This window comes from Mustela erminea, chromosome 6, assembly GCF_009829155.1.
Source record: "Mustela erminea isolate mMusErm1 chromosome 6, mMusErm1.Pri, whole genome shotgun sequence".
NCBI classification, from domain to species: domain Eukaryota; kingdom Metazoa; phylum Chordata; class Mammalia; order Carnivora; family Mustelidae; genus Mustela; species Mustela erminea.
Window position 1 is genome coordinate 38,946,806 of NC_045619.1, and position 13,702 is coordinate 38,960,507.

Here is a 13,702-nt window from a genome sequence, read left to right on the forward strand (position 1 = left end):
CATACAGATGGCTAACAGACACATGAAAAAATGTTTCATCATCATAGCCATCAGGGAGATTCAAATCAAAACCACATTGAGATACCACCTTACAACACACTTTAAAACAGAATGGCCAAAGTTAGGACAGTAAACAACATGTTTGTTAGACAACAAACATGTTGTTTGTCCAACATGTTGGAGAGGGTATGGAGAAAGGGGAACCATCTTACACTGTTAGTGGGAATGCAAGTTGGTGCAGCCACTTTGGAAAACAGTATGGAGATTCCTTAAGCAATTAAAAATAGGGCTTCCCTATGACCCTGCAATTGCACTATTGGGTATTTACCCCAAAGATACAGATGTAGTGAAAAGAAGGGCCATCTGTACCCCAATGTTCATAGCAGCAATGGCCACAGTCACCAAACTGTGGAAAAAACCAAAATGCCCTTTAACGGATGAATGAATAAAGAAGATATGGTCTATATATACTAATGGAGTATTATGCCTCCATCAGAAAGGATGAATACCCAACTTTTGTATCAACATGGATGGGACTGGAGGAGATTATGCTGAGTGAAATAAGTCAAGCAGAGAGAGTCAATTATATGGTTTTGCTTGTGGAGCATAAGGAATAACACGGAAGACATGGGGAGATGGAGAGGAGAAGTGAGTTGGGGGAAATTGGAGTGGGAGACAAACCATGAGAGGCTGTGGACTCTGAGAAACAAACTGAGGGTTTTGGAGGGGAGGAGGATGGAGGGTTGGGTGAGCCTGGTGGTGGGTGTTATGGAGGGCACATGTTGCACTGGGTGTGGTGCATAAACAATGAATTCTGGAACACTGAAAAGAAGGAAATAAAGACAAGGTATATTATATGGCCACAAAAAAAAAAAAGAGAGAGAGAAATCATACTTTTGTTTTATTTGCCAAAATACTGGTGCTCCAAAATGCAGTTTTGGAAATAGTAAAGAGCTTGGTGACAATCAATGATACTTACTCTCACTTTGTTTAAAAAATGTCATTTCATAAAGCTTTTTGGTTTCAATTTAAAATAATTGTTAACCCTGTTCTCATGCGGTTCTCTCTATTCTATATAAAAGGACACAGTAACTTTGACGTGATTACATTTATCTAGAAATAAGAGCTGGGAAGAGAGTGCATTGAGTTACACATTGGTGTAATTATAATATAGAACCAGCATTTATTTTCATCTCCTCTTTTTCTCTCTCAGATAAAAAGCTTTTGATTAGTAGAAAGAAACTGAATTTTTAAAAAAGATTTTATTTATTTATTTGACAGAATCACAGGTAGGCAGAGAGGCAGGCAGAAGGGGAGGGGAAGCAGGCTCCCTGATGAGCAGAGAGCCTGATACGGGGCTTGATCCCAGGGTCCTGAGATACGGCTGGAGTCAAAGGCAGAGGCTTGACCACTGAGCCACCCAAGTGCCCAGAAATAAACTTTAAAACATGTTTGAGTTCTTTTTGGTTCTCTCTTGCTAGTACTTATTTTAAAATTACTCTTGGGGGCGCCTGAGTGGCTCAGTGGGTTAAGCCTCTGCCTTCCGCTCAGGTCACGATCTGAGGTTTCTGGGATTGAGCCCCGCATTGGACTCTCTGCTCAGCAGGGAGCCTGCTTCCCTTCGTCTCTCTCTCTGCCTGCCTCTCTGCCTACTTGTAATTTCTGTCAAATAAAGGAATAAAATCTTTAAAAAAAAATTACTCTTGGGACGACTGGCTGTCTAAATAGAGCATGTGACTCTTGATCTCGGGGTTGTAAATTTGAGCCCTATGGTGGGTATAGCGATTACTTAAAAATTAATTTAATTTTTAAGATTACTTAAAAATTAATTTAATTTTTAAGATTACTTAAAAATTACTTAAAAATGAAAAAATGTTTTTTAAAAAAACCCAAAATAACTCTGTCTCCATTAAGGATACCATCAGCTGTGCATGTAGAGAATTCTTAATCTTTGCAAGAAATAAAAGTGGAGGGGCGCCTGGGTGGCTCAGTGGGTTAAAGCCTCTGCCTTCGGCTCAGGTCATGATCCCAGGGTCCTGGGATTGAGCCCCAAATCAGGCTCTCTGCTCAGTGGGGAGCCTGCTTCCTCCTCTCTCTCTCTGCCTGCTTCTCTGCCTACTTGTGATCTGTCAAATAAATAAATAAAATCTTAAAAAAAAAAAAAAGCAATAGAAGTGGAAAATGTCTTAACCCACTTTGGTCCACTGACTCAATTCTTTTTTGCTTTCATTCTTTCTTCTCACCATTTCCACCAAAGTTTCCTCTAGGTGTATTTATCCCAGTTACATAAGATAGCTTAGAGAATTTGTAGGATGCTTGTTGCTAAAAGAATTCTACGGGTTGCTATAAGAACCTTGGAGGGAAGTTGTGATTCATCATATAATCCAAGCTGCCTGGAAGTACTATGCGCACATTCTTCTCAGAGATAGTGTGTGTGATGAATAGGCTCCCAGGTCAGTGGGTAACAGTGTTGCCACAGAAAAGAATGTTCTATTTTATCTTGGGGTGCTATAGTCCATCTCCCTGATTTGTTTCATCTTGGTAACTCATTCATTCATTTATCAAGCATTTACTGAATTTTTTTTTCTTCTTTTTAAAGTGTTGGTAAGGGAGCATACATTTATTGAGGTAGTGGAAGGAAGGGAGGTTAGTGTTGAGGGACTGGATCTCAGAAAATGAAAACAAAGATAAATAAAATAATATTCCAGTGCTCAGGGAGTTCATGGCTGTCTGCTTCAGCTTTAATTTTCTGTTTACACTACGTTAGGATTTAAGAGTTCTAGCGTTATACTACTGACATTTGATCCCAAGGTCAGGGGTTTTTGCAGTCCAGGTACTGGAGAATGAGATGATTCTTTTCATGGAGTAGAAGCCTAGAGATGAGATTACTCTTTATTTTTTCCAGATCTTATACACTTGCTTCTCAGCCCCCACTTTGCATTAAATGACCTTTTATCTCAGTAATGTGTATTGAGAAATTCCTTTACTTTATTCTCTTTTCTATTCTAGGACCTCGATTACAAAGTTTTTATTATTGTGGTTTTATATATTTTAATGTTAGAATGATTGTTTTGTCATAACTTTTTTAAAAAGTTAAGTTTTCTGGATGTTTATGTCTTTATCCAGATGGTTACCCCTACTTTCCAAATAATTTCCTTAAGATTTTGATTGGGATTTTTATTCAACTTATAAATTGGTTTACAGATAATTGACATCTTCACAATATTAGGTTTTTCTCAATGTACGAATTGATTTTAATTGTGTAGTTTTTTTCATAAAGTTTTTTGACTTATTTTTATAGTTATTATTAAAATTATACAGTCTGGCTGTTGATGTTACTTTGGGAAGCAATTTTTGTATACGTCTATAAAAACCATTGTAATGAACTTTAATAATTCTAAGATTTTTATGTTATTTCAACATTGTATCATCTGAAGTGATGGAATTTTGCCTTCTTCCTATTGCTGAAATCTTTTATTTTTCTTACCTGGATTTATCAGATAGCACCTCCAGAATGATGTTAATAACTCTGTTTATAGTAGAATGGATATCATCAGTGTTTTAAGTCTGATTTTGCTTTTAAATTTTATTGATATTTTGCCATTAAACATGATACCATCTGTTGGTCTGAGAAAGGTTCTCTAAAGAGTCCTAAGAGATTCTTTTTCTAATCGGGACTAGTTTCTTAAAGTTTAGTACCCTTTATTAGATTTCTTTTAACTGATTCTGTGTTCTACCTAGGATATGGTATTTTTCATAGGATCAAATTGTCTGCTTTGTTGTCTACTCTCCACTTTTGGTCCCTGTTAATTTCCACTCTGAACTGCTTTTTATATAGGTTCTATTTCCAAAATCAGTTTTTTTTTTTTTAAAGATTTTATTTATTCATTTGAGAAAGAGAGAGAGACCACAGTCAGGGGGTGGGGAGAAGCAGAGGGAGAGGGGGAAGCAGACTCCCTACTGAGCCAGGAGCCAGACATGGGGCTGGATCCCAGGATTTGGAGATCATGACCTGAGCGCAAAGCAGATGCTTAACCATCTGAGCCTCCCACGTGCCCCCCACCCCTGCATCAATTGTAGCACCATAACATCTTTCTGTGTTACATAGTGAAAAGTCCACACTTCTCAGGTTATTTGTGTTTTTTGTGATCAGAGCATTGCCTTTCCAGTCTTCACCTCTGTCAAGAACTGTGAAGGGTTTGAGATCTCACCTGCTTGCAAACTAACCATGTTAGCCTGCTGTAATTTCATGGATCATGACCAAATACACTAGTCTCCTGGTTCAGAGTCAAGTAGCCTCAGTATCATAATTTTTTTTTTTTTTTTGTACCAATAACCCAAGTCCCATTTAGGGCCAGAAGACACTTGTACACACAGTCAGTTCCACTATAGGGAGAGCAGGAGATTTCATTCTTTCCCCTCACTTCCTTTCCATATCATTGTAATTTTTAAGACTCCATCTCAGGCGCTTTCTTCCATATCCCCCATCGTGAACCTTGTGTCTTTGAATGTGCTGCTTATCTACTGTGTCCCTCCTATTCCAGACACTCCAGTGTCCCTTCTTGGTTTTCCCAGTGATGTAACTTAACTTTTTTTCTCTTTTTATAATTTGTAGGTCCTGTTTCTTTTGTTAGTGCCTTCTTATTTACAGGCTGCCTGCTGAAACATTATTTTTCATGTCTCACAGAACCCTTTAGGGCGATATTGGTTAAGAATGTTTTCAGTTGTAGGGGTGCCTAGGTGTCTGAGTCGGTTAAGCATCTGCCTTTGGCTCAAGTCGTGATCCCAGGTCCTTGGGATCGACTCTCACTTAGGGCTGCCTGCTTTTCCCTCTCCCTCAGCTGTTCTCCCTGCTTTTGTGCTCTCTTGTTCTCTCTCTCTCAAAGAAATAAATAAAATCTTAAAAAAAAAAAGAATGTGTTCATTTGCAAGGAACAGATAGCCCATTCCACAATGGCTGTAATGAATAGAAATTTGTTTCTATTTATGACTTTTTTTTCTGTAGGGTATGGAAATTGATAATGGCAGATGTTGATTCAGCTTTTTAGCAACAACCTTTCCATATGCTCTTCCCACCATCTGAAATTTTCTTTTTTCTATATCCGCAGTTCTAAATTTTACCCATTTTTTAAATTATAAACTCTGCTACAGAGTTTTTATAGAAGACTATTCCCCAGGTGAAAATACTCTTTCTGTGTATACTTTTAGGTAGTACTAAGGTGGAAAATGGCCTTTATCATTGAGTTATTTGCATCTATATCTATATCTCTGTATATCTTACATCTTCTGTGTTAACTTCCCACTAGACTATAAATTCCATGTTTTGGGTATATCATTTGTTACCCTCTGAAAAGTGCCTTTTTAAAGGTAGACACCTTTCATTTACTTGTTGGATGAATGTGAAAGAAAGAACCTTGCCTTTTAAGCAAGCTTTCTCACTGCTATTTAGAGTCTAGAGGAAAGATAAGTTGTCAGGGGTGTGAATGTGGAGTTTGGGGTTTAAGCAGGTAATTTAATTTACAGGAATTAAATGTACATATTACTGAAAGGAACACCATTATCACATAAATTAGTTTCTGAATGCACAGATACTTTTTTAATGCTATCCAAATGTATCTTCACATACTGTCAATACAATCTGTTAGTATATCTGGAAATAAAATGGAAACTATTTTTTCTTCTAGTGCTTAGATGAATATGAAGATGATGAAGCAGGGCAGAAAGAGCGGAAACGTGAGGATGCAATTACACAACAGAACACGATGCAGAATGAAGCTGTCAGCTTATTAGATCCAGGCAGTTCCTACCTGCTACAAGTGAGTATTTATTTATTTAAGTTTAATTTTAAAGAATTACCTTAAAAATTCATTTTATTATGAGTTACTATATGTTGATTGATTGTGAACTCTTAAGATGAAGAGTGATGTGCTCAACCAACTAAGCCAGCCAGGCACCCCTAAAAATCTATTTTTAAAATTTTTTTAGTTTACAAATGAATATCTAAAAATACTAGGATGTCAGTTGCTATTTTAACAATCATTTTTAAGTAGCTTTTAATAATTTTTCCATTCTCCTTTTGGTTACATCTGCTCCATTTAAGTATTTTCAATGGATTTAATCATTGACTTTCCTTCTGTTCAAATACAAGTATATATGGTTCTTGGTTCCTGATCAGTGATAGCTAGGCAACTAAAGAATGAACTGTAGTATTGTGAATTGCCAGAAACATCAGCACTTCTTTATAATTATACAAGTAAAATTAAACTCAATTTCAAATTAGCTGTTATTTTGGGTTTTTGTGGCAAAGAAAACTGGGAGTTGATCGTATTAGAATGCCTCAGTAGAAAGCAAACTATTCTGCAGAATTGTTTAATTTAAATTGGAATTTGGGAATGATCGTGATATAATCTAATCTTATGTTAATTTGATGATTGAGATCATAAACTATTCTGTCATCTTCTCAGAGTTCATTTTTGATGTTAAAAAAATAATTTATTCAAGTAACCTCCCGTACCCAGTGTGGGGCTCAAACATGTGACCCTGAGATCAAGAGTTGCATACTCTTCTGACTGAGGCAGCTAGGTGCCTCCAGTTTTGACTTTATAAATGCATTTTATTATATATCACTTTAAAAGGTGTTTCTGAGCAGATCGAATATCTCCCCATTTTATTAATGAAAAAAATTAAATATAAACTCTATTACTTTGTAAGGTTATAATAAAAAGGCATTTGAAAGAGGCAAATATTTTGAGGTAGTTTGGAAATGCAGGTGCAAAATTTCTTTGTCATCTGCTCTTTGAGGCAGATACACTGATGGGAAGAATGATGAAGTGATGCAAGTTTATCTGTTCTTTGTATCTAAGTTGTTGTTACTAGAAGTACCTACCCTATTATGACATGGTGTAAGCCAATAAGCCATGTTTCTCTCAGTATCTGTGTGACTATTCATAGTCTAAAATATCTTTGTATCCTTTGTTTAACAAAATTGAAGTTAAATCTGGGTGTATTCCAGGTGAAGATAGAGGCTTAATTTATTGAAATAGAGACAATACAGTATTTTTATTAAGAATAAGTTTATTAAGGGGGCACCTGGGTGGCTCAGTGGATTAAGCCCTCTACCTTCGGCTCAGGTCATGATCTCAGGGTCCTGGGATGGAGCCTGTTGTCAGGCTCATCAGGGAGCCTACTTCCTTCCCCACCCCTCCGCCTGCCTCTCTGCCTACTTGGGATCTCTGTCTGTCAAATAAATAAATAGTCTTTTAAAAAATGTATTAAGAATTAAAATTTTAATTCTTGGTCATGCCACTTTGGTATACTCAAATAGCACCAGGTATCTCTGTGGGGAATCTGCTTCTCCCTCTGACACCCCCCCCCCCAACAATGCTCTCTCTCAAACAAATAAATAAAATCTTAAAAAAAAAAAAAATTGTTTCTACCAAACCCTTAAAAACAGCCATTTGAGAATAAACCAGCAGAGCATCACATCATCTCGGATGATGTACAGTGAACATCAGCCTACAGTGAAGCTGTAGGTTTCATTACACGCCCCAGCAAATCTACATGGCTACCTTCTGCATTTCACTTTTACAGAATTTGTATTATACCTGTTATACCAAATAGCATTTTCTTTTCTTTTCTTTTCTTTATTTATTTATTTATTTTAAAAAGATTTTATTTATTTATTTGACAGAGAGAAATCACAAGTAGAGAGAGAGAGAGGGAAGCAGGCTCCCTGCCGAGCAGAGAGCCCGATGCGGGACTCGATCCCAGGACCCTGAGATCATGACCTGAGCCGAAGGCAGCGGCTTAACCCACTGAGCCACCCAGGCGCCCTCCAAATAGCATTTTAAACACTGACATATAAACATCTTAATAAGGTAGAGCAAAGATAAAAGCGTTTCTCCTATAAGAAACAAGATGTACCCTCACCCTCACTTTTAGTCTTCAAACATTATTGCACTTTAACTTTCATAATTTGACAGTGCATTCGTGGAACATTCCGCAGACAACTAATTTTGACAAAGAACACTTTTAATTTTACAAACATTACTTATATTAGCAGTAATGGTGGAGCTACCCCATGCTGCACAGCGAGAACCACCATTAGTGTGGTGAAACTTGTGACCCTTTCCAAGGCCACATTCTTGCGGCCTGTAGATGTCAGCCTTTGTGTCTCCCTGTGCTTGTGGACTGGTGTGGTGATCCACTGGGTGTCAGGATTTCTTTTGCTAGCTTTATAGAATGGATCAATGAGGATAACCTCAATTTGTATATGGAATCTTTGCCAACCAAGTAAGAATTTCGAGGACTTTCAGATGCCCACAGTGGTGTCCAGCTCACTCCTCTGTAACAGACTGAAGGCTTCAGGCAAACTTTAGCTGGTTAACACCATGGTGGACAAGCTTGCCATAGGTCGCACCTGTAGGGACTGAGCATTTGTGGTTTCCACATTGTGCACGAATCCTAAATATGACGTAACTTCGCTTGGCATTGTACCCTAGTCTGTGTGCTTTATTGGGCCAGGTTGAGTAGGGGCCCCATGGAGTGCAGAGAGCTGGTGGTACTGCCAGCAGTGCACCCTGAGAATAAAGTACATTGTAGTGGACTACTTCTTCCTCCCTAGTTCCTGAATGGACTCCTGATTGGTAGGAACAATTTTGCCCATCTTGGCGTACCTTTGAGCTGATGGCTGCCACAGAGAAAGGAAAGAGCCTTTCTTTGCTTTACTGAGTATTTTCTACAGAGTCGCCTACATAACAACAACATGGCTCTTAAAAATAGAAAATTAAAAATAATACATTCTTACCATTTAATATTTAGACCTTATTCAGGTTTCACCAGTTATCCCAGTGATATTCCAAAGTATAGCAGAAGGATCTCATTCCAAATCAGGTGTTGCATTTAGTTGCTGTTATCCCTTTAGTTTCCTTTAATCTAAAGCAATCTCTCTTTAAATGTCTTATTGTGGGGGGCCTAGGTGGCTCAGTTGGTTAAATGTCTGCTTTTGGCTCAGGTCATGATCCCAGGACCCTGGGATGGAGCCCTACATTGGGCTCCCTGCTTGGTGGGGAGCCTGCTTCTCCCGCTGCCTGCCACTCTCCCTGCTTGTGCTCTTTCTCTCTCTCTGTCAAATCAATCAATCAATCAATCAATCAATCTTTAAAAAAATAAATTTCTTAATCTTACCACTTTAAAAGATTATAGGGTGGGTGCCTGGGTGGCTCAGATGGTTAAGCGTCTGCCTTCAGCTCAGGTCATGATCCCAAGGTCCTGGGATCGATTGCCTCATCGGGTTCCCTGCTCAGCGGGGAGTCTCCTGCTTCCTCTCTCCCTGCCTCTCCCCTTGCTTGTGCTTTCTCTCTTTCTCTCAAATGAATAAATAAAATCTTTAAAAATAATAAAAGAGTATAGGGCTACAGGGCCGTTACTTTATGATATATCTTCAGTTTGGGTTACCTGATATTTACTTCTAGATTCAGGTTATAGATCTGTGTCAGGAGTATCACAGAATTAATGCTATATTCTTCTCATTATGTATCCTGTCAGTTCACACATAATTGTAATTTGTCCCCTCATGGCTGCTAATCAGTCTGGTCATATGATTAAGGTAGGTTTTTTTTCAGGCTTCACTTTCCCTTTCTTAGTAAGTCTTTTGTGGAACTGATGATCAAATGAGTCCTTTAACAGGAAAAAAAAGTATTTTGTGGGTAAGTGCTTTGAACCATGTAGATATCTTAATCTCCATCAAACTTTATCATCTTCCTGCCTTTATATCTGTATATCTGTATTGACTCACTGTTACCTATTTTATCTGATGGGTTGTGTACCCTGTTACAATCTAATAGTTTAGTGTTGCTCCTGTAACAAATTACTACAAATTTGTTGTCTTAAAAACAGCACAAACTTATCATCTTACAATTTTATAATTTGGTAGTCCAACACGGTTCTAATTGGCCAAAATCAAGGACTAAAATCAAAGACTTCAAAGGCGAAAATAGGACTACATTCATTTTTGGAGGCTTTAGGGGAGAATCCATTTTCTTACCTTGTTTAGCTCTTTCTCAGTGACTACCCACATTCTTTGGATTATGATCCTCCTTCTTCCATCAAAGCCTGCAACGGTAGGCTGGGTACTTCCTGCTGCTTGTCCTTCTGACCTTTCTTCTTAATCATATCTCCCTCTGACCTTCTTCTGCCTCTGTCTTCCACTTTTAATGAATCTGTGATTACATTGAGCCAGTCAGACAATCTAGGATAATCTCCCGATTTAGGGTTGTTGATTAGCAACCTTTATTTCCCTTTGTCGGATTATCTAATATGTTTGAAGGTTACAGGAATTAGGACATAGACATTTTTGAGGGTCATTATTCTGCCTACCACACCATTATTCTTTATTTTGATGTTCAAATTATCCCAGATTTTGCCAGTGGAAACTCTTTCGAGCTTTTGTATCCTTTGCCACATCTCCATCATTCTTGGACTACTTCTTGGCATAATATGATGTTAACAGGCTCATTTTTAACTTTCCTACACGGACATTGGAAGCAGTCATTTCTTTGAGAAGCTAAGGAGCTCCGATTCCTTTCACTAGAAAGTACTTTGAAGCCACGATCTGGGCTGTAGGTTTGTTTATGATACTGAAATGTCACCATTCCTGGTCCGTCTCTGTGTATAGACCTACAGAATATATGTATATCTGTATATATACATATCTGTCTTCTGTCTGCCCACCTGCCTACATCTGTGTAGATACTGAAACTAATTTATACTGATAACTTCCAATCTAATCTAATACTATAATTTATTCTAGTAGTTGTAACTCCCTTTTGTGACATTGAGAAACTTGTTTCCCGTTATCCTTAATACTTTCTTATTAATATTTTCTTATTTGTTCAATCCCCTTTTATGTAACTTATCTCCCATTGCCACCCCTTCCCCATATTTATACCCTCCTCACCACAAGTGGGGCTTGACATCACATGGTGGCTTTCTTTGTGCATGAACTCTTGCTGACCCTCTTCAGGCTTGGGCATCCTATGCAAGGCTGTAGGATGCCCTCCATACCCTGCTTGAATTGTGACTCCCCACACTGGATCACAACCTCCTCCCACCCCCCCCCCCCCCCGCCCCCAGCCCTGGGATTCCCTCCTTATACCGCTTAGCTTCTGTAACCTTATGATAGGCTGCCCTTCCTAGGGTCTTTGTTCATGTTCAGATTCTAAGACCTCATGCTGATTTGCTTCTCCATGGAGACCCATCATCAACCTGATTGGGTTTTGACACCTTCAGACTAGAATACCATTTAATGTGGACACTCTCTTCATCATGTTTTGGCTCTGGCATATCATCCCTGTTAATCTTTCTGTAGAGAGGCTCTCTGCAAGGGCTGCAAACTTCTGTGCCATACTGCCTTTGTACTCTTCTGGAGCTCTAAAACTCTGTTCTCTGCCATCTGTTCTCTGTTCTAAATGAATGACCCTCACACTCTACTTGGGCCTCTTGATGTTCCCTATATGGGACTTGCTTCTGACATTGTCCCAGGACTGATAGTCTGCCTTCCCCTTCCTGCTCTGTAGACACCCTCATTTCTGCTCTGGGTCTGAATTCTCAGTCTAAGTAAAGTCCCCCTGCTGTATAGATATTCTCTTCAGATTGCTTACACTCTGATTCTCTGTGCCAGGCAGCTCTTCTTCATATAGGGCTCCAGTACTCTGATACCCTGGTTTGGGCCACTATGTTTCTTCTCCATCTAGCTCTGCTTCACCTAATGGTTTTAGGACTGAATCGTTCAGAAAGGAAGGGGAATGATGTGTTTTTCCTTTTAAAATCTTTGTTAATTTGTTAAAGTTCTTGTTTTGTTTTTTCATTTTCTTAGCTATTTTTATCAGTTACACATTGCAGATATTTTGTTCTGCATTCATCTTCAGCAGTATATCTTGCTACATTATGTCTATCAGTATAAGTCCTGAGAGCCAGTTAGCATGTAATGCCATAATTTTATTGAGGGCTATGGCTTTGTCAGTAATTAGTTTATTTGAATAACTTCAGTATTGTTTTGCTATATTTAGCTGGTCTTGATTTTCTCTGATCTTATTTCACATATGCTTTTATATTTGTTTATACTTTAGTTCTGATTTGCCACTGCACCTGTAAAGATAATTCATGGGATTTCCTCATTGACCATTCTAAGCTTGACTAAAGCAGCATGTTTTATTTAAACTTACACAAAACAGTTTGTGTCTTGCCAACATTTTCTAAGTGCTGTATAGGTCTTTACCCCTCCCTTTAGTAATATAAACCATCCCATTGCAAGGGAGATTATTTCAGGCAAAGCATATTTAAATCAGTTGTATAACAGGCTTTGGGGTTATTGGAAGGTCTAATTACATAGTCTTTGAAACTTTTAAGACCAATGTCACTCTTAGCAGTTGTAGTTCTTATAACTGGTTTCAGTGATACTCGTATTTCTTTTACCTCCCACCTCCATTTAGAATGCAGTTGTCAACTTTAACAGGTATTAAATTAACAGGTATTAATTACCGAGTTGTCATCCTTTGTTTGTAAGTCTTTATTGCCACAGGAATACAGAGATTTCTTATTAAAAAATCTGAGGTGAAGTTTATATTTGTGTATTAATGTGTAAAAACATCAAGCATTTTCCTTCTTAAAATTGTAGGAGACTCTTGCTGTAGTATGAGGTTGATTTTGCTTTTTCTGTCTAGTATTTCTCATTCAAGAAATGCTCAGTTTTTTCTCTTTGGATAGAGTTTAGAAATCTCTTTAAACTCCCTCTGTAATTGACCATATTGAATGCACATGAGAAGCAGACTACTACCACTCCTCCTAGTTTCTTCTGGTACTAGTTCTCATACTAATATAGTCTGTCCAGTTTGGGGAACATTCCATTGTTAAGGAATGTAATTTGATTACTAGAATTACTGTAAAATAACATTTAGCTACAAAATATATAATCTAATAAAATACCCTATTTAAATCTACCAATATAGAATAAGCTTAAGTGTCTTCTCTCTGCTTCAGAATCTTCACTATTGAAACAGTGGTTATCTAGAAATAAGCTTAAATTCTAATTGTTTACACATCTTGGATATAAACATGGAATGATTTGATCAGAATTTTTATTTTCCCGATTTCTATACTAGCTGTATAGAAAATACTGTGTGAAACTTGATATGTTCTAAGTGACTAATTGTTTAAAAAAAAAAGCTGCAAGAAATATGGAAAACTGATCTTATATAACTTCCTATTAGTACATTCAACTAGAAACTTCTCTGATATTGACTTTAAGTCATTTATAATTGGGTCAGAGTATAAAATTATTACAATGCCACTGTAGCTTAGTGTTGCTGAAAACATCCTTCATTTCATATTTCTATATTTTTAAAAATTCTGCTCTAACTCTGTATTAATCAAAATTTACCATATTCAGGAAAATTCCCGTGTTAAGCTTCATAAATATTATTTATTGCAATGTTCATATCATTTCAGTCAGTGTTATTGGTAACCCACAAATCAGTAAATCCAATAAAGGCTGTTCTCATTCGGCAACTGTGGTTACTCCTTTCAGGAAAAGGTAGTCTGGGCAATCAAGCTGATGTCATGTTTTAAAATATTTCCATTATAACCAAACTGAGAGAGAGTGTTGTTTTGGAATCTATGGAATTAACATTTTTTCTAATGCATA

General features: G+C 37.6%; 1 protein-coding gene and 1 pseudogene across 3 annotated transcripts in view; one reads left to right on the plus strand and one right to left on the minus strand.

The window, feature by feature from the left end:
• The window catches only part of PAWR (pro-apoptotic WT1 regulator), a 112,198-nt gene that overhangs the window by 65,501 nt on the left and 32,995 nt on the right, over nucleotides 1–13,702 (plus strand). For all 3 annotated transcript variants that reach the window (XM_032346919.1, XM_032346921.1, XM_032346920.1), the window contains one exon: nucleotides 5,685–5,816. In XM_032346919.1, the coding sequence (XP_032202810.1) occupies nucleotides 5,685–5,816 (132 nt within the window). The remainder of the gene's footprint in view (nucleotides 1–5,684; nucleotides 5,817–13,702) is intronic.
• On the minus strand, nucleotides 8,010–8,665 carry LOC116592401 (annotated as a pseudogene).